At 41.0% G+C, this 25923-nt stretch overlaps 1 protein-coding gene across 5 annotated transcripts in view; it reads left to right on the top strand.

Moving 5' to 3' along the window:
- Positions 1–25923, top strand: part of RSRC1 (arginine and serine rich coiled-coil 1) — a 174681-nt gene that overhangs the window by 134634 nt on the left and 14124 nt on the right. For all 5 annotated transcript variants that reach the window (XM_049803408.1, XM_049803406.1, XM_049803407.1 and 2 more), the window contains one exon: positions 7116–7184. In XM_049803408.1, the coding sequence (XP_049659365.1) occupies positions 7116–7184 (69 nt within the window). The remainder of the gene's footprint in view (positions 1–7115; positions 7185–25923) is intronic.

Genomic DNA, 25923 nt, shown 5'->3' with positions numbered 1-25923 from the left:
CGGGAGGGTGCGAGCGCCGGCTGGCGCCGGCGGAGCCGCTGAACCGCGGTGGAGCATCCTACTCCGGCGCCGCATCTTGCTCCCGAACAACCTTATTTACGTAGAGCGTAGGCACGGCCTTTACCAAAACTGAAGTGTAGCCACGCAGAGCACCAGAGGGACTGTCATGCTCGGCAATACTCTCCAGCGTGGCTCTTTGGAGGAAATAAAAGTAATTCGGATTACTTTAGAATATAAACACATCAGACGGACTTTGGCTGGGAAGCTGTGCATGTTGCTCGCTGACCTTGTGCAGAAGAAGCACTTAACGAAGCAGAAGGCGGCACGGCTTGTCCCGCTCACCGGGAGCAGTGCCGGGGGGGGGAGCCGGTTCTTGGGCAAGCCCGGCTGCCGTCAGGGTTTTCCCTTTTTAGCGAGGGGCTGAGGCGTTCCTGTGCTCCCTCCAGAGAGGTCGGGACACGCGGTGCCCACACGCAGAGCCCGCAGGGCTGTAACACCCAGTAACTTCTTAAGCAGCAGCCGCAAGGAGCGAACGGGTCTGTGTTCACGTGTACAAAAATACGAACGCAGATGAACACTGCGGTTATCTGCGGGTGAGAAGTTGATAGTGAAAGCCTGGGGAAAATCGTAGTGGCTCACTGTATTGCAAAACGAATGAAGAGAAACTGCTGCGATTTTAAATTGAAGTTCATTTTTGCTGCTGTTAATTTTCCATTTTTCTCATACTCAATAATTAAGAGAAAATAATATTATACATATGTTACAGGACTTTGTCTTGCCTCTGTGGCTTTGGAGTCATGTTTCTCATAGAACTAACTGTAGCAGTAATGATGATATCCATACATTGAGCCTTTACAAAAGCATTGAAAACCACTAGTTTTAGCGGCTCTCAAGCGGAGACAGGCTGATGCACATCGTTTATGCTTTTTAGAAGATGATTTATTTGTGAAGACCACTTGTTTTCTCTTTCCTTTTTTTTTTTTTTTTCCTGTAAAATCACTTTTTTTTTTTTTTTTTTTTTTTTTTTTTTTTTTTTGTTGTTCTGTCAGATGTAGTCTCCAAAGAGATTGTTCCAACATTTCCTGTTAGCATAATGTCATGCAGTAAGACAGCATGTTTTAATACAGAATCTATTGATTTTTGCAGCGTGTTTTTGTACATCTTCGTGGTAAGCTAAAGGTGGCCATTGGCTCCTAGTGCCATGTGAACTGATTAGAAAGCTAAAAGTATTAGCAGGGCCGAGTGACCAGCAAAGAAAACGTATCGTTAGTACAACTAACCGGTTCTAGTTTAACAGTATAGTTAAAACAGTACTTTTTGTCCAATGAGCAATGCGTTTTAAGATATTTCAGGGTGGGGTTTTTTATATCAGTATGTAGCATTAGGCAAAGAAAAAACTTGAAGGCATGTTTGCACACACTGTAATTTTAACCATTTAAACTCTCTTCTAGGTACAGACAGTTAAGAGCAGTGATTTGAGGGATTCTGACAGAACTCTACTGCGAAACTTTGTGAAAATAGGGGTTGAAATACTTGGTTCTGAAAACACGGGGCTGCTCAGGCCATCCTGAGGCACCCCGCGCTGGGGGAGAGATGCTCCGGTACCACCCTGTGCTGGGTCCTTGTTGGTCTGGCTGAACTTCAGGAGGTCCAAATAGCCACAGAACCCTGTCAAGGTTACCATCCTGGACGGTCTGCCACTTGAAATATTGTGTCGCCATTTAAAATACGCGTGTTGCATCTCTGGGACAATACTGACCGTTTCCACGCTACCGGTTCATCTAATAACGCTTTTGTCTTTCTACCTTAGTGAAATGGACAGTGTAAAGTTGATGCAGTTGATTCTGTGATGGTTTGAGGCATCCTGCCCCTGCCTCAAACTCCCGTGTTGGGGCATGACAGCAGCTGGCAGTTGGTTGAGTAAAACTCTGAAACTGGTGGTTCTGAAATTATTCAGGAAATACTGCGTGGAGCGGATGGAGAGAAATCCAAGGGTTTTGTTAGGATTTAAGAGTTTGGTTGAAGTTGCATGTGTTGCACTTGGGAACTTGTTCAAATTATGAATACGTTAATTTGCATTTCACCAAATGCTGGTATTTTGTTTTTCCTTTGTGTGGTGTCATTAAGCTGGACATTTTAAAACCATTTAACTCATTTTTGTTGTATAAGCACGATCGTTTCAATTTTGAAAAGGAGTATAAAAAGTACTTTTGCTCCTGTTCATAAAGGTTGTTTTTCACTCCACCCTGAAAATTGTCGGGCTCATCCTTTTTCTTTAATCATCGTACCAAGAGCTTTTGATTAGAGAAATTTTTGTCAGGCTTCAATGCACTTGTCATCTGTGGGGATGACCCGAATCTTAGTTGGCTGAACAAGTTGCTGCTTCAAAGCTGTGTAGGGTGTGGTGGAACTTGGTATTAGACAAGAAGATTGTAACTGAACCTCAGGTTTTTCTGGGGCTTCCCTGATGCTTCCTGGGCACCCAGGAGTCTCCCATGCTCTGGCACTACAACGACGTGCTGCACCACGTAGGGTATTTTCATTTTCTCATTATCAGTTTTCATCAATGTGACTGTTTGCCTAACTATTTATGCAAACTATGAGGTTAAATAGTTACGAGGGAAGTGTGGTTGATTTCAGCAGGCTTCGAATGAAGCACGCCAATTAGATAATGCCTTGAGATGGTTGTTTGGGAGAGAGAAGACACCAAGTAGTAGTGTAACTGTTAAATGTCAAATACATGTCATACCATGTTGGTAAGGAAATTAGATCATCTTTAATGTTTTGAGCTTGAAATATTTTTCAAAACCTGTGAGATTGTTTCTTCTTTTCTTTCTATCCTTCCTTTCAGTTTCTTTTTCCTTTCCCAGGTTTTTGTTTGTTGCTAAAAAATGATCAAGTTATAGGAGAAAAGAAACCACGTCACACAATTTAGGAGGGACATAGATTATTAAATGCTGGTAGTTTATTAAAATACTTCTATCAAGCTTCTGAATTGAGTTCTTGGGAGACTTTCTTTTCTATAACAGAGTACCGATTTAGAGGGAAGAGGGCTCTGAATTAATTGAATTAGTTAAGAAAGAATTAAAGAGAAAAATCTAGGCAAGTACATAATGTAAAGTTTGGATGGGAAAACCGACAGGAACTTGAAATTCTGTGTAAGTGAATGTTTGGTACATCAGCAAATAGAGTCTGCTTGAATTGCATTGTGTCCGAGCGTAAACCTGAAGATTTCGGCAAAATATCAGTAACACAAAGTGTGGGATAATTCATGGGATCTACAGATAAAGTTGGTAAAGCTGTGCTGATTTACACCAGCTGGTATTGTGGCCCAGTGTTTCTCTATGACTCCCAAATTGCTCTTCTTTGTTCTTATATTTAATTTCTGATGTCTCATTCCATCTCCAAGATTTTACAGTGAGCCTATAGGTAATATCAAGGAGACACAGAAACACCTACCCTCTCTCCCAAACTGGAAAGTATCCAAACCCATCCTTCTCGTCCCTCTTCTCATCCCTCTTCTCTCCCCACTTTTTAGCATAAGCCGAAGATCAGCTGGCATTGCAGGTCTGCATTGAACGGGCTAAAGCAAGGCAAAGGAGTGGACCTGGGTCATCCCTCCGGTCATGGCCCCGGGGAATTACCTACCGTTCATTGATCCGCAGTTGTTGATCCGTACATAATGATTGCTCCTCAACAGGAACCGAAGTTGCAGGTCTGGCAGGCAACCTGCATCTCCATTAGGGAAATCTCCGCTCGGACTGTCAGCAGCCTCCACCGCTCCCCAAAATCCACGGCAAATCCGTTTGCTCCTTCAGAAGGGGCTGCGACACCGGCTGGGTTTGCCACCTCGGGCTTGGGCCGCTTCTAGTTACGTGGTTATCAGGTTTGGAAAGCCAGTGAAATTAAGCTGATGAAAGAGCTAGACTGAGTTTCAGAACAACATTAGCATATTCAGATTTGGGATATTAGTGCATATGGAAACATGAAAGGTGTTTTGGTTTTAGTTTGGGCTTTTTTTAATAACAGAGAAGGTACTTGATGTAGCTTAGTTTTAATTAAATGTTAGTGTCTTTGTTGTAATTTAGCAATATTGTTCCACTTCTGCATTGCGTTTAGTTGTCTTGAGTAACATGTCCATACTTTTTGCTCATAGTTTATTCTCGCTGCAGAGATAGGATTTATTTCTTCTTCCTTTGTGCTGCATCCAGCACAATGAGCTGCTGATCCCAGCCAGGGTGGAACAAGCACTTTTATCAGGCACACCTGCAAATTACTAAAATGCTCTTTCCTCCTGTTATACTTGTATTAGTAGTCTGCTAGCCACTAGCAAATATCTGCATTTCACGACTTTATTATTTTAGTATAGGTAAACGTCTCAAACATCTTCCGTGTGTCATTTTCCCATCCTTCAGAGAAAAAAAAAAAATAAAAATCAATCAATAGAATTGTAATTTTATCTGGGGTTGGATGAGCTCTTAAATGCTGCAGGCTCGAGCACCTCTTTATTTATTTATTTTATATTTTAGAAAGCTTTGTAAGCAGTCAGGCTTTTGTCATGCTAGCTCTTTATCCATGCAGGAAGCCCAGTTTCGGTAGCAATCTCAGCGCTCTGACTACCTGGATCAATTAAAACCAGACTTTTGCTGAAGTGACTTCTTTGATCTGCTGGGGGTGATAAGCAGCTGTCTCTCCTCCTCCGGCTTAAGGAAAGTGCATTGCAGGAGAACCGAGTTCTCTTCCAAATATCAGGTCTTTTAAATGCTTTTAAATGTACGTGGCCAGCATGGGCTGTCTGTGGTCTTGCACACCCTAAAATATGGGGTAAGGGCACAGTGGTCCACAGACCAGAGAGGGGGTGTTATGCTTTAGAGTAAGTTGTAAGGATCTTTTAATGTTGTTTAATTGCAACTTGATTTGATCAAAATAAATCTTGTTTTTAATGACGCTTTGCCAGTGAATAATGACAGAAAATTTAAAATATTTGAAGAGAATTGTTAGCATTAAATTCTTAAAGCAGCACATGGCTTCAGTGACGTCTGTTGGTCATAATGGACGGTGCCCTATAACCTCAGAGACTTACTGCTCTGTAGATTTATGGGGTAAGTTAAATTGTTGTTAATGAGCAATTTTGTGCAGAGAATAGTCCTCGCGATATTTCCTAAATTGCTACATTGTCCATCTAATTAACCAGGACTTGAAAGGACAGCTCTGTTTCAGCCAGCGGAAGTTTTAACTATAGTTACAAGGGTTGGACATTAGCAATTTAAAGTTAACAAATACAAAATAGAAATCTAGTCACGGACCAGCAGCATCTTTCAGGTGTGTTTTAATATTTTTTGCCTTAGATAACCATTGAGATAACCAATGAATTGTTCCTGTGCAGCAACAAATCGGTGAGGAAGAACAAAGTAGCATAGTGGAATAGATAAATCAAATTTAGGCATGGTAGTTTATTGAATCTAAATTGTGCCCAGTTGGCCCAAGAGCTATATAAGCAATCCATCTTGTGTTGATAATGGAGGTTCTTGAAATCCACCTGATGTTTGCATTATTAAATTTCAGCCTAATGAGCTCTGCTAATACATATTGAAGACAGTTGTAAGGAGTAGAATGTGAATCTGAGCGGGATAATTTGAAAGAAACATAAGCTGAGCATTTTACATGACTCAAGGGGTATATCTACAATTACACATATAACCAAAATTGAATTTAAATGGAATTTCTATTATCCTTGTCCTTTTACCAAGGAGAATAAAGTGTAAATGAAGTAAAAGTCTTTAGAGTTACTAGCAGTTTGTTTCTATTATTTAATTCAATAGATTCTTGTAATAATCTTCACTGGCAGAAAAGTTTTAATATTTCATGACTTTAAATGTAGCCTAAATATGTATAAAAGCATGTAAATGGAAACAGATGTCTATATAATTACTTCTCTCATTTTGTAACACCACTGTTTAAGTTGTATATTTTGAGAAGGTGTAGCTACTGGCTGCAAAAAGACACCAGAGTCGGAAAGAGCCCTTCACGCCCCACTCCTGAACTGAATTTTGTTTTCATAAATTATCAGTTGATTCAGTGGGTGGTAGGATGAAGTATTTGCAAACTGAATAGGCGTTTGCTATTTGTGCCGCAGTTTACAGTGATTTTATTACATAAGAAGGCCTGGCTTAAATTCTAAATTCTGTTTCTTTTTGGTTCTTTGCCTTTTGACATGGTGATACTTTTTAAAACTTAATATTTCATCAAGTATAATGCTATTAGAGACTTTTTCTCACTTAGTTCACTCATCAGGCAGTGAGATGGCAATAAAAGAGAATGGCTCCTTTGAGACATTAATGCTTTGGAATAAATGATGTGCTAGAACAGAAATTTAATTAATTTACAGAGTATATTGATAGTCCCTTGTTACTGTGCTGTATATTTTTAATCTTCTTTAACATCTGTAGTAAAGTGTTTGAAAACCCCTGCAGTTGAGCAACTAGTAGATAATTAAGTAATAAGGGAAGAGGTTTCTAGAGGGAAAAGATTCTTTTTAAAAAATACTGTCATAACATGAATAAAGTACTGCTGCTATGATTTGCAGTGAAGAGAAAATTGTGTACTACCTAATTTAAGACTAAGTAATAGGTATTTGACTCCTATTTTAAACGCTATCTGCAACTCTGCATCCCTGAAAAGAATTGTTTTGTTTCTGGTTTGTCCTCGAAAGAGGTCTTATGGATTACTCACTATGGTAGCAAATCTTCTTTTTTTAAATGCAGTGCATTTGTTTGTTTATAGTTCGGTTTGGGGCCAAGTAGGGTGGGGAGATTTGTGTTTAAGAAAAAAAAACTCTTAAAAGTTTCACTTAACATGAATGCAGAGATTTGTATTGATCTAATATTGCATGCAAAAATTGCCCTCCATAATACCCTTTATGCTGTTGTCTTAACTGTAGTAATATCTTTAAAGAAAATACATGAAGAACCGAATTCTGTTCCTTCATGCACATCGACTTCATTGTGGGACTTACAAAAAGGAATCTGAAATTGGGTTTAAACCCCAGGAAATGTTGTCTGGCAAGAGAAGTTAGCTAATTATAACACTTGTTGTTGTATTTCTTTTCTTTTTAGCTAAAGCAGATGAAGCATTAAAGGCTAAAGAGAGAAGTGAAGAAGAAGCGAAGAAAAGAAAGGAAGAAGGTAATGCATGTTTTTAATTCAGTAACAAACTAAAATCCAGTAAGTCAGCAACTATTACTTTTAAGGGACCGAGACCCAGTGGGGCTGTGTGATTTTCTTACAAGGGCACCTGAAACCGAGATGGTCAGTCTGCCGCCCCTTTGGTTCACCACCGCTGTCTGCTTATGACCTGTAAGATTAACAAGAACTGCTAAATGCACCAGAAATTTCAACCAGATCACAAAAAATATTTTAGCTGCTATTAAAGCAACCTAATAATTTGAGACAAAGTCATATGTTAAGACCTGACGACCAGCCACTACCACTGGTTTGTGTGCTGGCTATATTGCTTGATTAAAACAGTAAGAGCAGCAGTTAATTTTGGCTGTGTATTTAGTCCGTATGATGTCACGAAGTGAGCTAATCTGTTTCTCGATGACATTTGGTGCACTGAAAGCTGGCAGGATCTGAGCTGTTTTCCTTTGCGATACAGTAGGTGGAAAGTTAATGTGTAACGCCTGGATAATTAAAACAAATGTATTTTGGTTGTATGTCGGTGAGTAATGGGAAGAGACGTTTTCAACAGTGTGACGGAGCCAATGCAGACAATCAAAGGAGCCTCAAAGTTTCTCACTTCGGCTGTGATAGACATCCCTGTCTCAGAGAAAATATCTCAGTTGTTCAAATTAAAATGAATCATTTAACTCTCTGTGACATCTATTATTTTTTGCATTGGCTTAAACATAAAAAAATACAGCGAAGGTCTTCACTTCCTTGCGGTGGTTTTACTCTAGAAATACATGTTGTCACACATTGGTCACTGCAGTGAGCTTTCTCTTCAGCATATTTGATTTAAATGATGATAGGTTTCAGGTTGTAACTGTTTGTTATTTAATCCACTGAAAAATCTCCGTGTAAATGTGTTCCTGATTCTCCCTGCCCTCTGCCCCTCGTCTACCTACCCAGGATTGCGTGGAAGTTCACTCAATATTTTATCCAGCCAATAAACAGGACCTGGATTTGAAGGTGATGTCATGTTCAAGGAGACCATGTATTTTTTAGAGCTGGCCTTTTGATGGATTCCTTTACCATGAAAATCAGTATCGTGCCCAAATATCAATCATATTTTGGTTAGGGCCAGGACGTCATATGTGGAGGAGAATGATATGAAATAAAGCTATTTAGGACAGCTTGAAATTTAAGGAGAAGTTAAGAGATTGAGATATTTGTAATTCCCAGTGTGATATGATAACAAAATTGTTAGGCTAAACCGAAACAGGAAAAGTCGTGCAAAAGGGAAGAGGTAGTTGGTTGCTTGAGGACGTAGCAAATGGAAAAAACACCTAAAGGGGATGGTAGCGATGTTTACAATTTTACTATGCCAGGTCCTCCTGTCTTTCCAAAACATCATCTTTCTTTCCAATCTCTCTAGTCTTATTGGAAAGTCTCCTTGCGTCTGCCCTCTCTTTTCCTCCCTCTGAGCACGCCAAGTTGAACTTCAAGATAAAGATAGGAACTTGAATTTTGCATCTGTCGTGCCTTCGTCTCTTCTCATCTCCTATACCATCCAGGTACCAGAGCCCGATTCTCCTTCCGCGCGTGCTGTGTTTAACCCCACTACGCTGCCTTCTGTTTAAGAATCCCACCAGTTTCCTGACGACAAGGTTCCTCTTTATCCTGCTTTGACACCCTTATTTTCCAGGGATCCTTCCTAACCACCAGGCGGTCTCAAACAGCTAATCTCGGCTTGCGTTTCTTTCCCTGAATTGCCATTCCATAACTTGGTCTGAGCTGCTGCGGTCCTTTAGGGCTCCAAAGGCTCTGAATTTTATGGGAGTCTTTTACATACTTATTTGATTTTGGAACAGTTCATTAGCCAGATTTTTGGATTAGGAAAATACATCCTACCTGTTTCCATGTTGCCATCTCTTCTTCAGTACTGACTTCAGGTGCTGTTTCTTTGGTTACAATCAAATTTCTCCAGTTTCTTCCTTACCCAGTTTTTTCTTTAGCTGGAACTCCAGCCTCAGTAATTTCTGAAGGCAATTTAAATCTTATTTGCACTTCAGATACAAACAAGCTTCTTAATTTTCTCATTCACACATGAGGATTTAAAGTATACTTTGCAGGTCTGATTCAGCTGGTTGCTGTCCTACAGGATTTATATGTTTTTGCGTGATTTCCCACCCCCTGTTTGTTTCTAGATTTAGATGTCTTTAATAAGCTCCAAATTGTGGGACTTACAGTGAAGTATGCTAAGTATGTATTTCAAAACTCTAATGTAATCTTTATTAAAAATTCATGTGATTGATTCCCTTCATCTGGTTTTGGTTTTGGTTGGGTTTTTTTTTCCTGAAATAGTAAAAAAAATTTGTTTCGCATTATCAGGTAAATCCAAAGCAACTAGCATGTACTGAGTGCTTAAAAAAAACCAATCCAGAAATCCCCAAATTCACACATCTAACAGTGGATGAAATCGCTACCTCTGGTTCTTCGGTTTCGTCCTGTTCTAGCACGCTTTTTTACTGGCTTTATGAGATAATGCTTTATTCAGTGCTAACCACTGTCCACCCATTAGGCTCAGCTTCAGAGGACTGGTTAATTTGGCAGTCAACTTTCACTCATGCCGAGTTCCTGGTAATTATAGTCTGTCTTTGTTCCTGACGAAGTTGCTGCTGGCCCTGCACAGTTTTAGGAATAATGTTTGGGTCTTACTGAGTATCTTGTACCCGAAGCCCCTGCTGTGCTTGACAAAAATGGAAAATACCATGTAATTATCTTTGAAAAATTTGAACTAATCAATTGCATTTCGTTCTCTGTAAGAGGTTGGAGGTGTTCACATTTAATAAACTTTTAGTTTAGTTAATGATGTTTAAAAAACAGTGAAATGGATGCTAAGGTTTTTTTCACTTCAAAGAGTATTGGGCAATCGTTACATCTGAAGGAAACACTTTCTTTTATGTTAATTTTCTAATTATATTATCTGGGGTAGGCTACGAGAACTTATTATGGCAGACGCATTGATGCTTCTGCATCCTATCTAAATGGGATGGATCCAGGAGTATCCCCCAAAACGAGTATTGCCACCGCTGCACCGGCAGATTCGCCCAGAGCCTCACGGTCCTGCTGCCCTGGGGGGTTGTTATAGATTAGATCTACCTCGGGAGCCATTCAGAAGAGTCTCAAGTAAAAGTTGATAACACAGGTTCGCGGACAACGACAACCTCAGAGTGTTTATTCCTACTGCTTGTCCTGCAAGCGGAGCGGTGCGCTGCGGGTGGCTCAGTGCCTTTGAAGCCTACGGGATTTACTTAAGCTACCTCAGGAGCGTATTAAGCTCTCAGCATAGCTCTTTAAATAGACCATTGGGTATGAAAGGTCTTTTGGCGTGTAGGATGGGGATCCAGGACGCTTTAAAAAAAAAAAAAAAAAAAAGTCCCAATTTTGGAATGACGGTGCTTCAGAGCTGTGATGCCCTGATGCAGCTGAGTGCGACGAGTCCTCAAATACTTTGCAACGTATCTAATGTAGTGTCCAGAACACTTGCGAAACGAAATATAATTCCTCCTATTTGTGTTGCGGATACGGTAAGCAGAGAGAGCTTATATAAATATAATAAGATTGGGACATGATTTAGAAACCCATTTATGATGACTTTCCATAGGGAGCAGACACCAAAATGCCATCTGTGCCTTTAAGAAGATTCCCTTGCACTAAAAAGGTATCACAACATACATTTTATGTATATATCAAAATAAAACCATGTAAAAATCTGTAACCCCGTGAATTATCTAGCCTAGCAAAATGAAAAACCCAACCCTGTATGTTCCCAATACTCTACTCTCCTAGCATCTAGTGGCTCACTGATGTTAATTCCCTCTTTTCTTAATAGTGAAGGGCCGCTCATAAGATCAGGGCTCTGAATACGGTTGTTTCGCCCTCTTCTGTAATACAGCTTCCATCTGCCGTGCCTAGTCTTTCACTAGCTTTCTAGGAGGATTAGGTGGAGCAAGATTATATGAGTATCATCTCAGTAAATGAGTTAGAAATCTAGGAACTTAGATTAATAAACTGTTTTTCTGTTCCCATGTGGTTGTGTTCTTGCGGGAGAAGAAGTCTCTGTCTTGTGATGGCTCCAGATGGCTCAGAGTTCAGGTGGTCTCTTTTCTGACTTGTCTGCAAGATGGTACTCGAAATCTTTTTAATTCTCCTTCTGATCATTTAAATGAACTGCGAATGAGAGGAGCTCCTCTTTTCTGCCATAGTGCTTGGAAAGGACCGAGGTAGAAGTTCCCTCAGATTTTTTTGCTTCTCCTCCTAACTTCTTCCTAAGTAATCATTCTACTTGTCCGCCAAGGTGGTTGTTGCTCCGAGAGTGGCCAGCCATCAGGCTGCTGGTCCAAGGTGGGGAGCATCACTTGGGGTTTTTTTTTTAAATCTTTCCTTCACTCATTAAACTGTATTTATCTCAACCCACAAATTTTTTTTTTAATTTTTTTTTTTTATTATTATTTTCTCTGCCTGTTCTGTCCCCTGTCACGCTGGGGAAGTGAGCGAGAGCTCTGTGGGTGCTTATCTGCTGGCTGGGGTCAACCCACAGCAAATCTTCACCTCTCCCTCATCGGGCTGTGCTGCTGTGCTTTACGCTTCGCTCACCGCACAGAGGATGCGTTCAAAAAGGCCAGCGAGATACGACATACGATCGTGTAACCGTCCATCGGGGACTGATCGGGGGCTGGTTGTGAGACGAGAATATGTAACTAGGAGAAGACAGTCACCTAAGCCTGTTGCATTAGGTGACCCACATATTGAACTGTGTTTCTCTTAGGGTGTGTGAATTACCGTGGTGCTGTATTCAGAATGTAACGTTTCGGGGGTATATGTGGAAATATGTCATAGTGATAAGGATGGTATTTTAGTAGATGCCTAGTGCTTCTGGTCTGGGGATCTCTACCAAGTCTCTCAAAATGAAGTTGTGAGCTCTGCTGAGTTAAAGCTTCGTGCATCCTTCACGACTTCACACAGGACTAATTTCCCTCGGCAGAATTGCATTATACCCGCTGACCCAGACGCAGTCAGCATCGCGACTGAATTGATGTTATTCACCTAGAGATGGAGACAGCTGAAAAAATAAAGCATCCTTCCCAGGTTCCAGCCATCCCGATTCAGCTCTCAGTCCGTGCGGTGAAGTCTCTTTGGAACTGGAAAAACTACTTTGTAAAATATCACGAGTTCATCTTAAAATACCTCAAGTTGGCTTTTCTGTCTTTGAGAAAAGCCTTTTTTAAAGCCCTCGGCTCTCACTGCTCCAAAGGCAATTTTGAAAACTCTGAGTTAGTGGAATAGTATCTATCAGCAAGGAAAATTTAAAACAGTTTTCCAAGTGCTAGGAAGTATTTCATTAACATCCCCGCAATGATAATTTAGGACTTACCTACAAAAGGTAACTCAGGAAAATTACCCTTCTTCAAATCCACGTCTGTAGTGAATTTCTTTCAAAATCAAACTGTTCCACTCATTTAATTTGTTTTACTTTGGGACTATGGGATGCTAAGAGGAATTAATTTGCGCTCCAAGTTAATCCTACTCGGAGAAGGTATGTATGAGACCGAAGAGGAAAAGGCGAGTGGGCAAGCGGGATAGCCTGGGCATGCGTTGTCGGAGAGGGGAAGGGAGAGGGGCACTTGCAGTTCTGGATGAAAAAGGGAGCACACCAGCCAGATGTACCCCCACAACACGCCGGTACCCAGTTTTTGGAGCCGGCCAGCTGTGCTGGGCACACGGGGGGGGGGCGTTTCCACCCACCACGTTTGAAACCGCAATGGGAGATTTGCTGTAGGAATGGGAGAGACAGGCTCACAGCTGGGGGCTGCGGGGCCCCGGAGCCTCGTCGGGGTGAGGTGATTGTGTCTCCGCTTGCACAAATTTGCAGCGTATGTTTTGAAAAATACATCTGTGTTTTTTTCATTACGTCCCATTGTGAGTGGCTCATATGCTAGCAATTGCTTTGCCTGCAGTGATTATAAAGGGCGACTATGGAAAGGCGAGGGGGAGAAAAAGGGTTGGTTACTGAATTGGGAACAATGGTAATTTACAGCGAAAGCAGGAGGAAAACTTCTTTTCAATTTATTAATAAGCACCATAAAAACTATCCTGTGGTGTCTTTGAAAAAGTTGTAAGGATGTTACACTGCTCTAAAATGAATAGAAAATGTTTCCTGAAGAGACGCTTCTTAAATCAAATTCGTCAGTTTGTCTGAGGGGTTAGCTACCAATTAAGAATAAAATAGTTTATTTTCACTGGAAAATAAATGGCCTTATTAAATTGCGTATCAAGTGTAAGCGTACCAAGTCCATGCAAGATGTCCAGAGAAATTGCGCAATGGCAAACGCCAGTTCTGTGTAGTTTCAGGTCCCTTACGTATTTACAAACAAGACATTTATCCTTCTTGCGTTCACCATGGTGCACGTCCTAGAGCGTGTTCCCTTTCCCGTCTCAGCCATGCGGGTTCCATCTGCTGGGTACCGCCGACATCTTTTGCTTGCAATAAGAGCTCTTCGCAATTTGTCTTCCTTCTCGCTTCCTCCTACAGCTTCTCTAGCCAATTTTGAACCCTCTTTGTTTTGCTCCCTTGTAATTCACAGCTTACCTATAGCTGCGTGGCGGCGGGACTCCGGTGGACAGCGATGCATTTCCCTTTTCTCCTCTTCCCAGCGTTCCCATGCGTCGTACAAAAATTGTTGCAATTATTTCACACCCTTTAGACTGATTTAGGTTTTGTCTTCTTTTCTATGTTTGGTTATGTAGAGAACAATTTTGTATATTTTTGATAGTTAAAGTCTCACTGGATTAGCTTCTACTGCATGGAGGGGGGTTGGAAGTAAAAAATCAATTCTGTTTGATTTTTTTTTTTTTAATTCACACAACTATTTTATTATGTGCATAATTGTTCCTAGTGAGGAACTGCCTGCTCCCCCAAGCCTTTCTGGTTGAAATGTTAATGATGAAATTGTGTAAGTCCTGTAAGGAACGCCCAGTTACAAAAGTTGCCCTGGGTTTTGGCAGTTGTTGCCTGATGAACCTTATTCTGTCTGCTCATCTACAAACAAGAGCGGTTGCCTAAAGTATCCATAGATTCATCAATAAATTGTTGTAAACCATTTTCAAAGGCAATTTTTTAAAAAATCAAATACTCTAAATTTTGAATTAAAAAAAAAAAAAAATTGAATTCTCCACTGTTCACCGTTTTATGCTTTTAAATATAACTCTCCAGAAAGAAATTTCTGAGCTGTCAGCCCGTGTAGGCAGCAAGCGCATGCGATGCCGTTGTAACCTTTCCTCAAGAAAAGTTGAGCTTCCTTGCTGCAGTAAGCAAACCCGACTGTGCAAGTAAAGCAATTGTTCCTCAGCCCGTGAAAACTGGTTATTCACCCCCCACCCTATAGCGAGGGTGTCTTAACATTACTTTTATTGTAATTTTATTGCCAAATCAGGTGTGAGATTAGATGTTGGATGTTACATGTAATCTGCTCGGAAATCAAATTATTTGACCTCCAAGCCCACCGATGCCCCCTCCTGCTGGTTTGCTGTTAAATATGCAGCGTTTTCCTGTCATGAATACAAATCGAGGACAAATTAGAATCTACAGACAGCTGACCTGAGCTCCAGATTAGAGACTGGGGGCTTGTGCTGTTTTAAATGTTTTAATTACCATAGTCCCTATAGCCAGTTGAAGGACACACAGCAAAATGATTTTTTTGTGACAAAAAAGCAAAGAAAGAAAGAAAAAGGCTCCCTCCGTCTCATTTGAATTTTTCAGTTTGATTACATTTGCACTTCCATTGGAGCTATGCTAATTTGCTGCATGAAATTAGGTCTATTAACAAAAACCGCACTACTTTTACAAGAGTATTTTCAATGGAGGGGGGGTTCTACTTTGGTTTTGTTTACTTGTTTCCATTCGGGACTGCCTGAAAAACGGCATCAAAATCTTACGGGGATTTTACTGTCAAACTTGATTTTCACTCCAGGCCTGGCGAGCCCGATTCCAAGTAGCTGAAACGGGTTATAGCAAGAGTTGAAATAAAGCACGCGATGATGTGCTGCGAGAGGAAAATTCAGATGCGTCGGCCTGCACTGCTGTGAGATTTGGGGATCGTTTCTCTTAGTGTAGCGTGCATAATAATATGCGTGCCGTCCGCGATGGAGACGCGCGTACGGAAGGGTTTGCATCGGGTAAGGAGGAGGAGAAGTTTTTCAGAACGCAACTAAATACGGTTTGTTCTTTTGAAACCAATCAATAGGTAAATCGATGCGACGGTGGTGCTCGCGCTAGGGCGGGTATTGTCCTGACGCCTTTATCCCGGAATTTGCATTTTCTGTTTCTCGTGTGTGTTGGCCCAGTGTTGAATTGATTAGTTATGCCTACCCAGTAAGCAGTGAAACATTTTTATATACTCTGGGGAAATAAATTTGGCAGAAAATCAGCATGAGTAGATTTAATTATCACTCTGAGACCTTTTCCTTTTCTGGCTTAGTGATCCTGAAACTCTGTGTGTTTCACTGAAATCTGTGTGGACGCTAAGCTTCGCTTCCCAATTTGTTCCTCCACGCAATGATAAGCCAAGCAATTACTGGTTTATTGATTTTTCATCATGGCAAATTTAAAGTTGATTTTTTCCTGAAAAGGCAGGGGTGATTAAGTGTTTCCCCTCGGTTTAGTACAAGAGAGCTATGTGGCAGAATCTAATATCCTGAGGTCAACCTCTGCAGGCAGATAATACGGTGTCTTGGCCACGTGTTAAGGAGAGAAATCAGGGCTACAAATGTGATAGGATATATGTGGAGACAGTTTAATTTGTTCCATTTATATGAACAAGTCATGTGGCACATGCTTGGAAAATATCATTTTGAATAGGCTTGGAAATGAAGCCCACGTGGGCAGGAGGAACGAGGGAATGCAAACAAGAGAGGCATTAAAGCATTTAGTGCGGGGAGACGATTGTCCTTTAAACAGAGAAATAAAACACATCTCGCATGTGGGACTCACAGATTTTACCGAGATGGACGTGCTGCTTTAGGGACGCCTCCGCTAGAGGTTTAGCCTGGCGTTAGGAAGGAGCTTGGCGTTCGTATCTGAAGTGTTCTCGCCGCGCTCCGGGTAGGGAATGCGCCTAACCTCTTAGGGCAGGTTTTGGAATGTGTGGGTTAATAGGATTGAAATCGGAGCACGAAAATAGTGCTTTGCACAACTGGTATAATGTATCGCTGTAGCCTAGGTGGACTTTCAAAACAATATATTTTATGGATTTAGTTAAATTAGCGTATACGTGCGCACAGCAGGTGGTTTTAAAGGGTGTTTTCTCCTGTCTTTCTATTTCATATCAAATAGGTATGTAAGTCTAGTTTGAAGTATTATAAAAAGAAAGGTAACTCACAGGTACTTAAGGAGTCATTTTGATCAGTTTGGGAAGAATCTCAGCATTTTCTCAACTATATTCTGCCATTTAACTCAAACCCGTGAAGGGACAGCGTCAGTAAGGGGTTGCCGTGAAAGAATGGTAAGAGAAAATAAAATGGTAAAGGCTTAACTAGTTGATGAAAAATGCATGAAATGTAGTTTGTATAAATGTGGTGGGCCCAAGTTGTAATATTTGAGTCCAAATTTTCAGTGCCTCGGAGTCTAGATTTGGTTTGGCTAAAGCGTTATCGTTAAACCAGTCTAGATCCTTGTCCTGAGTCAACCCCGTACGTTGCATAGTCTCAGAGCTACAGTTCTGATTTGGAATTCTCTTGTTCTACCCTTTCAGCTTCTCGCAGTAGCATTATTAGAAATTCAGAAGAAGAAGAAATTCAGATAACTCCCTTTTTACTAAATAGTGTGAATAAAACGCTATTTTACCAAGCGAGACAGTTTCATTAGATACTGAAGCGTCAGAAGATTTGCTTTTACTCTGCCTTCTGCGTATGTGAGCTGCCTGGTATCTCACCAGCGTGATGCAACTAGTGCTGTCCTTTAAGCTCGTGCTGGCTTACTGAACTCTCAGTGGCAACAAACTGAGGTCAGAATTTCCTACCCCAAATCCTCCGTAGATAGACGGAGCTGCGCGGAGCGCTCCTCTCCGCCTCCTACGCTGCCGAGCTTAATGAGCAGGATGAATTCATCCCAGCGCCTCGGCTAAAGCAGGTGCTTTGGGGATGTAAAACCTGCGTGGATTTTGAGAGATTGGGCGGGGGGGGTAAGTCACGAAAGAAAAGTTAGGATGTACAAGAAAGCCCGGAGGACTCAACTTTTAGAAGATCCCTTAATTACAAATTCTGCATGCGGCCCAAACTATAAGCTCTATTTTTTTATACTCATCTTTAACCTGTTGGACAAGAGCTCTCACATGGAGAATCTAACCAGTAGTTTATCTATGCCAAAGTGGCTATTTTACTTAATGCTTCCTTTAGTAAAAGTTAAAAGACTGTACCTTGATGTAATTGATATTAAAAACACAGGTTGAATCCGCTACAAAAGGATTTGATTGCATGAGGTCAGGCCATGTAGCTGTAATAAGTTAAAGTGCTTTACTCAATGATACGGAAATATATTAGGATGCCCTTAAGTTCATTAGTTACTGCCTTAGGTCATGGTTTATGTTCAGTAAATTTTATTGAAGTTCATTGTTATGGCAATGACCTGAACTCAGTCTGTTAAGTCTCCAAATTATTTAGTACACATAATACATTTAGTATAGAGAAATATATATAGATTTTTTTTTTACTGTCTTATCAAAATTGTTACTTCAAATCTTTCCAATTTTGCCTTCATAATGGCAGATTTTAAGCAAAGTGTAAGTCTCTGCAGCTCCACCCTTCGTGTCCCTTGTGTGCAAATGTTGCTTCATTAGTCTGACACAAACACCTGGTGTTGCGCTTCCAGTCTCTGGAGGATGTTTCAGCATCTGGCACATACTGTGATCTTTTTTTATGTGTGTTTAATCTTTTTATTGACGTTCTATAATTAAAAGTAAGCAGAAACAAATCAAGGATAATATAAAAATGTGAAGTTTTGTGCAGTTGCAGTGGCAGAGCGCAGCATATTAGGAAAAGCATCCAAATAATAATAAAAAATGTAAAGGATAATAAAATTGCGGTATGAGACGTGGCATCTTTACTGGCCACTCTCTGTGGCCGTATTCTCTCTCAACAGAGCGGACCATCAGAAAGGGGATCGATAGACCCCCATAGAGAATGGCTGTTTGGGTAATCAATTCCAGGCTTTTTATTAAAGCTTCTGTAATTAATAATCACTTTAAAACGCGTTCCTTAAATTTTAGCCTGCTTTGTGCCTGCCCATCATCTTCTGCCCCTGTGTATCTTGTACTTTTTACAACGAGGGCGGTGAAACCCTGGCCCAGGTTGCCCACATTGGTGGTCGATGCCCCATCCCAAACATTCCAGGTCGGGTTGGACGGGGCTCTGAGCAACCTGAGCCGCTGGAAGATGCCCTGCTCACGGCAGCGGGGTCGGGCTAGATGACCTCGGGTCCCTTCCAACCCAAACCGTTCTATGATTCTATGATTTTTCCCTCTAGGCCAGAGTCCGGGGATTCCGTGTGCGTCCCAGCAGCCATCGGCCGCGGGGAGTGGGATGCTCAGCTAACCGGGGGGTGAAGGACTCGGGGACTCTCTCCACCTCAATTTGAGCGTGGGCACGTGGCCAGGGTGGCTTGGATTCGGAAGCCCCAATTCAGCTTGGTCTTAATGAGCGCTTGACTTAAAAAAATGTATTTGTGTTTTCACAGCACCAACAAAGTTCCCAAAAGAGTAAATAGGGAGGTCTGTTGCAGCAACATATTGCTTTATTGGCAAAATTCGGCAGGGTAGGAAAAGAAAAAATGCTCCTGCTCTTAAAAGGTATGTTTTCTTGAATAATAATGTACTAATAATGTAGTGAAACAGCACATTCTTCTCGGCATGGCCAGGGTTAAGTTTATTGGTGTGTGGTTTTGTAACACTGGTCACATGATATTACAGTTTGTATTTTGTTCTGTGGATTGAGTTCAAAGGAATTGAAATGTTAATTACCTCCTTAATGTCCAATTCCAATTGCTGTACTGGGCACAGGACTTTGACACCGCCGTGAAGGGGCAGGGGGTTTCTGTAAGGTATTTCATCAGGAAGCACAGAGGCTGTGCTGTAAAAGTATTTGAAAATCCCAACCTCCTTCAGTTTGTGCAGAAAGAAATGATTTAGGCAGAGAAAAAACTTTGTACAGCTACTGTAATGCTCCTCTGAGCTCATGTGTAACCTGAAGCATTGAACAAAATTACAGGGGGAATAAACAGAATAAATGAAGAGGGAAATTGCCTATGGATGTCTCTAGCAGAGCTGAGGTTTCAGTTCAGGCGTTTAAAAGGACAGAGCCAAGTCCCACTGGTAAAATCACGCTTGGCTTTTACATGAAGGACATCATATATGTTGTGTGATAGCATTCAAATCCGAAGTTGACATTAATAAAGTTTCAAAACATCGGTGATCTGGTAAGGTAAAGATATGGGAAATTATATCCCATTTGGCTACGGCAATATAACGGGCATCTTTCAGATGGGGTAATGCCAGAAGGGGAAGAGCAGGGGGACGTGGTAAGGACACATAGAAGGAAGGAGATTTTTGGCTCTTCAACATTGCTGACTTGCAAAGGTTGCACAGTGCTTTGGGTAAAAATATCCCTTTATCAATAAATAGTCACTTCTTGGTAGCAGGGCTGGAACTAGTGGCAAAGTTATTGAGAAATGTGTTCAACTCAAATATTTGATAAATTCACAGCCTAACCCTAGGTAAGCACGCAGCCCTAGGCCAGCTGCCCTTGAAGTCCTAAAAAGCAGTATTTGTAGTTTTTAAAAATACTTTAAGCATAAACTGTAAAAAGAACAGTACGAGGGGTTTAGGAAAAAACTGGGATAGATTGGTTTTGCCTATCGTTATTTTAAGAACATTTCAGTCAGTTCTTGCTGAGGTGGGCTGGCGGGGTGTCCGTGGGGCTGGGGTGTCCGTGGGGCTGGGGTGTCCGTGGGGCTGGGGTGCCCATGAGCTTCTCCAAGCTCTGCCCCAGGGGCAACGGGCCGGGCCAGGGCCACGTCCACCCCAGGGCACCTCGTGTGGCATCTCCGTCTGCTGACGGGCCGATCAAGTCTGATTATTCGCAATCGAGGAAAATTTGGAGCCGGTAGGAATGTTGCCGCTGTGATTTAATTAGACAATGATTATTAGGGGGAGGGGGTGTGCACGTTAATCTAATGAAATCACCATTGGAACCTGACCGGTTTAGCACAAGCATCACATGCTTGTGAGGACTGGGGTTTCTAGAAGGGTGGAATAAGCGGAGGAGAAAACTCCTCTTGAAATGTTACGTGTTGCAGAAATTAACTGAAGATGTTTGCTGAAGAAATCCTGTGCTGGTGCAGCTCTTTTTTTCCCATGCTTTTCTACAGTTGCCATTTGTATTGAGCTTTTCAAATTTTGTTTACTGGATTTCCAGCTGCAGGTTGTCTGTGTAAAATACGGTTTTGAAGATGAAGTTCTAAAGGGAATAAAGCAAATACAATAGACGGAGTGGCCGTTTGTCAGGAAACCTACACGAGCCATTAAATGCTGTTTTCCAGTTTAGGTGTTGTAAAAATGAGAAGTGTGCTAATATAGGGCTCTATTGATCAGGAAAGGTCCCTGGCATCTCCCACTAGGAAACATTATGTACTGCAGTGAGTTCCTTCGCGAGATGGCCAATCTGTCCTTAAAATGTCTTGGATGCCTTTTACCCACTTGCTGTCTGGGTTTATGTAAAAAATGTGAACCAGAATGGAAGTTTCATGAGCAGAAAATAGGGTTGTGTTGATATGAAATAGCCTTTGACTGTAAAGGCTTGCTGTGATTCATGCACGCAGAAGATGGGCTCTTCCAGGTATATTTTTAATGCCTACTTGCACTCTGCAGAACTAAGTTTTTGAGGAAAACTTTAGAAAATTATTTCCTTTTATTAGATTTATTTAAATTAATAGGACATGATCAGCAAGATGTTCAACCTGCAAATCTCTGTCTCAGTTTAAAAAGTTTATCCTCGGTGATTACAGAAATGGTAAAGAAAATGACAAGAAACCATGAATTTTTCATCACAAATGTGGTATATTTTAGTGTTCACCAGCATTGAATGGTGAATGTGGGACTGGGAATGTGTTTCCCAATTTTCTTGCCTTTGTTGGTGCCTGGGCATGTGGACCTGGAGCGGCAGGGCTCCTGATCCATAGGAGCCAGATTCGCTGGAAATGGGGTTCCTGGGGATGAAACTGGGCACAGGCAGCTGAAAAACAAAGCATAATTTGGGGAAATGCTGAAGTTTAGCAGGCTTTTCTTTAAACCCACAATTCCTGAGATGATAGGTTTTCAAATAACACCATGGCCTCTTAAGAAAAAGATAGAATTTACACAATTGCAGTTCAATGCTAGGAAAAGATGGAAACACAGATATTGTGCGCAGCTCCTCTGTGTCGATCTTGCCTGGATTTGCTTTGAGCCAGCTGCACTTTGTGGAGTGAAGGGGTCCTGCCTGAAATATCGCCACTCTTGTTCAGTGTTACGAACATGCATACTTCACCTGGAAAGAAGGACATTTTATTTTAATCCTTCCGTTTGCATATGAATACTCTAAAATTAGGCTTTATTTCATGCATTAGCTGAAAATCCATGGAACAGGGAAGCAATGCACAAAGCCTGAGGATGGTTACAGGGAAATTGTAAGGAAATTGAAGGAAAATTAGATTAAAAATAATAACTTCCCTTATATCATCTGTGGAAGTTTCTTGCTTTGCCTCTATGTGAAAATACAAAGCAGCATTTGTCTCTTTTCCTACGCTTTTTATGAGGGGAAAAAATCAGATCAATTTTCTCCTGGAATGAAGCACATTAGTACATGGGATCCTTTAAGGAGAGATACAACATCAAGAAGATGTGCATAAATACAAAAATAATTTCAAGGCTGGTATTTGAGTCATTTTATTTTAGAAAATACAGCAGGTATAATTAAAGTTTTATTTTTACATCTGTAAAGATATTGAAGTGGGTAAAGTGTGAAGCAGGTTCTCCCTCCATAAGTAGATGGTGATGGTTCAAAGCTACAACCTCAACTAACAAAGTTATTTTCCCTTCCTGGGTATGTAGCATAAGTCAGTGCCTTTCACCAGCATCATGTTAAAAAAGATTTGATTTCAAATCCTTTCAAAGACACGTTTTTAGATGAAAAATTGGCACCTTAGTTCTGTTTCGTTGCTGTCTTTGAAAAGGTGTTTGAGGTGGGGCACGGTCATACAAGCCAATTGCAGAAGACCATCTAATAGTCAGTTTTTAACTACTTCAATTCTAAAAGTGAAAATACAGCTAAAGTTACAGTCTCTTTCACAGGGAAATTTATGCCTTTTTTTACAAATTAAAAGTCTTGAAATTGTCTTCAAAATTTAAGACAGATGAAAAACCAAAATGGCTTCTGTACTTCATTAATGCTGTGTATTTTACTGTTGTCTTTATGGCATTTATTTGTGCTAAAGGGTAAGTCTGAGACAAGCATCAGTTAAGGTAATGGGATTGTAAAGCAATCACGTAATTAGTTATCTGACTTCAATCATTTAAAAAACAATTTATAGCTACATATTGAAAAGCTGCTTCTAAAAGGGAAAATAAACAGCGGTGTGTGAAATGAGTGGGCAGCAAAAGGGATGGGAGTTCTCGTCTTGGAAAGTAAAAAGATCTGATTTTCAGTCCCCTCATAAGCCCCTTGAATAATCCCAGGCAGCAAAGATGAAGCGTGAGGAGAGCGGTCAGAGATCTTGAAAAGACGGGTTGTGGAGAACCGTCAATGGATTTATTTTGTCCCAAGAAAACGGAAGGGGGAGAGAAGTCTTCCAGTTTGGTCACAGGTGAAGAGCTGCTCTGGAAGAGGGCAGCTGGGCGTGCGGATGCTGCACACGCTGCCAATGTCATCATCATCTCCTCCTCTACCTTAGGCATTCATTTTGTCTATTCAAAAGAAAAAGGAAATAGAAAAAGGAAATTTATCCTGCTCAAGAGGAAGCCATAAGTATATTTTCACTGCTTCTTTTTTAATATTCCAACTTTATTTAGAAACAACAGCAACAAAATGTGAAACCAGAAGAAAGGTCAAGGGTAGGGGAGATTGCGAGATCTTGGTTTCCAGTTGTGTTAATAACTATATACAGAACTGTGCAATCTGTGCAAGATGTGTTTGTACCATTGCAATATGCATGTGTTTTGTCTGATTTAGCAAATTATTCAGAAGTATTCAATTTCAATTACTTATTTTGAAACAGTCTATTTTTAGGAGCTGACATCTCTGATTTGCTGTTCTGTATTGCAGAATTCACCAGTTTAGGTACCGAGAAAAGAGCAACCTTCTGGGAGTTTCTATACATTTACTTATTTCCCCCATATAAAACCCAGAATCCTCCAGAAATATAAGGCATATTTATCCATTCATAAAATATTTCACTTAAATTCTGAGGTTTGGTCTTTAAATTTCCATTAATTTGCACTGTTTGGTCTATTGAGGTTTTCATTTGTCAAAATTGTTAGCTCTTGGGTATTAGTTACGCAAATATTGATGTGTAGCTTTGGCCTGTTAGCTATCAATTGGAATCAGAAAATCAATAGACTTAATAGCTCCTCATTACACAGTTGATGCATTTGCAAGGCTGAGTCGCGTATTGTCAGGGAACAATCAATTCGGTCAAAAACTATTACACCATCACCGCCAGAAACGCTTTCATAATGTTTTGGTGTGTTTAGGGTTGACCTGAATTTCCACAGCAGCTATAGATGCAAAAATAACACTTTTGGGGGGGGCTTTTGTCACAGAGTTAGTAAGTCAGGAGTGGGGGGCAACTCTGGTGGCGATAGCAGAGACTGAGCAACTTCGTGACACGCTGTCCTCATGCCAAGTCCTGCTGTGGTTTACAGTGGTTTATGTAAACAGGTTTTTAGGTAAAGACTCTGCTTTCTGGCTTCTAGCAGTAATGAAAATTTCCGAAAGCTGTTAGCTGTGTTCTTCGTGTCCGTGATGCAAACTGAGAACCTAAAAACTGGAGTGGTGCTCCCATTACTTTAGAAGCAAATAAAGAAATCAATTTACGTCACAGCTCCCAGCCGGGGGGGAAAGCACCGACTTCCCACCAGGAACCAAAGCAGAGGAAAGGAGAGCCTATTCTTCGATTTCCTGGGGTATTCCGATCATTTTCTTTTCATTCTCCCAGTGTACGGTTGAGCTTTCTTGGGCTTATACTTAAAAAGGGAATTGTGAAGCAATAAAGGTACGCCTCTGGGATTTCAGGCTTACATACGTGTCAGAGGATACATACATTTCCTTTCTTTTTCTCAAGAAAGGCGTATAGTATTTACATTTTAAGTTTAAAACTCTTTGTCAAGTAATTAATTAAACGTAGTTGAAGAATTTTGAGGTGGCTACAAAATCTAAATATATGTAGAAAATAATACCTAAAAATAACTATAGTACTCACAGTGCTTTATATGAAGAAATTTTGTAGGTAGAGGCTCTGCTTTTTGGCTTCTAGCAGCAATGACGATTTCCTAGAGCTGTTGGCTGTATTGTTTGTGTCTGCGATGCAAACTGAGGACCTAAAAGCTGGAGTGGTGCTCCCATTGCATTGGAAGCAAATAAAGAGATAACAAAATCAATTTACCAGCTGGAAAATTAGTAAATAGTGTAGGCGCTTTTGCGGCTTGTAAGTTGTGAAAATTAAAGCAAAGCTATTTCTAAGTGAAAGGTAGACGGCCTTTTAAATGCCGAGTGGATTTGGGGGGAGAGGGTTTCTCTTCCATTTAATACTTCTTTAAATGGGCAAAACTTGTAATGTCTTATTTTACTGTTATTACGCTTTTTCTCTTCTCAAAAGCTGTAGCTGGTGTGTAGCTGCTGCTGCCCCTACTTAGCCCAGGTACGGGTTCTGATCTGTCTGTACCTCGATATCCTGGGGACCGCCGCATGGTCAGCCAGCTCCGAGATTCTGCAAATAGTTGCCCTGTGAACTACAAAGGAAGGATTAGGGTCCCCAAGACCGTATTTTAAGGCTGCCGAAACAAGAAAAGGACAATCTGCAGGCGAGGGCTTTAGGAGGCTCCGTGTGCCTGCGGATGCGGGAGGCTCGCCCTGCCCCAGCAGCCTGGCACCTCTGAGCCAGCATCCCACCCGCTCCTTACTCCGCTGCAAAAAATTAACGATTAGTTTAACTTAAATATGTGCATACTATATAATCTCTCATGTGCTTATTGAACTGTACCGAAGGACTAATCGTTAGTGTACAAACAGCTGCTTTCATTCTTTTTCCGTGTCGATAGGACGTGATGGAGATGGATCCAAGTGGTTTCCGCTCCGGTCCTGTGCTTGCCGTGGGGTGCTGTCGCCCGACGTTTGGGAGGCTGTCTGAAAAATTACAGTGGAAAATTATCCGTATGTTAAAGGGATACTTCTTAAAAGTTGTGTATCGTTTAAGATCATTTAGCTGGTTTAGCCGTTTAGTTCTAAGGAACACGCTTGATAATTAAACATTATGAAAGAGAGAGCTAGAAAGCGGGAACAGTCAAATATATCAGTATGGGTACCGTAACCGTAGTCTGATTTTGTGTTACAATGTATACGTAGAGGAGTAATTGAATACATTGCTCACTGTAAATGAGAAATGGCTCTGTGGACTTTA

Source organism: Accipiter gentilis, chromosome 6 (assembly GCF_929443795.1).
Source record: "Accipiter gentilis chromosome 6, bAccGen1.1, whole genome shotgun sequence".
Lineage (NCBI taxonomy): Eukaryota > Metazoa > Chordata > Aves > Accipitriformes > Accipitridae > Astur > Astur gentilis.
This window is presented reverse-complemented; position numbering and strand designations above follow the sequence as displayed.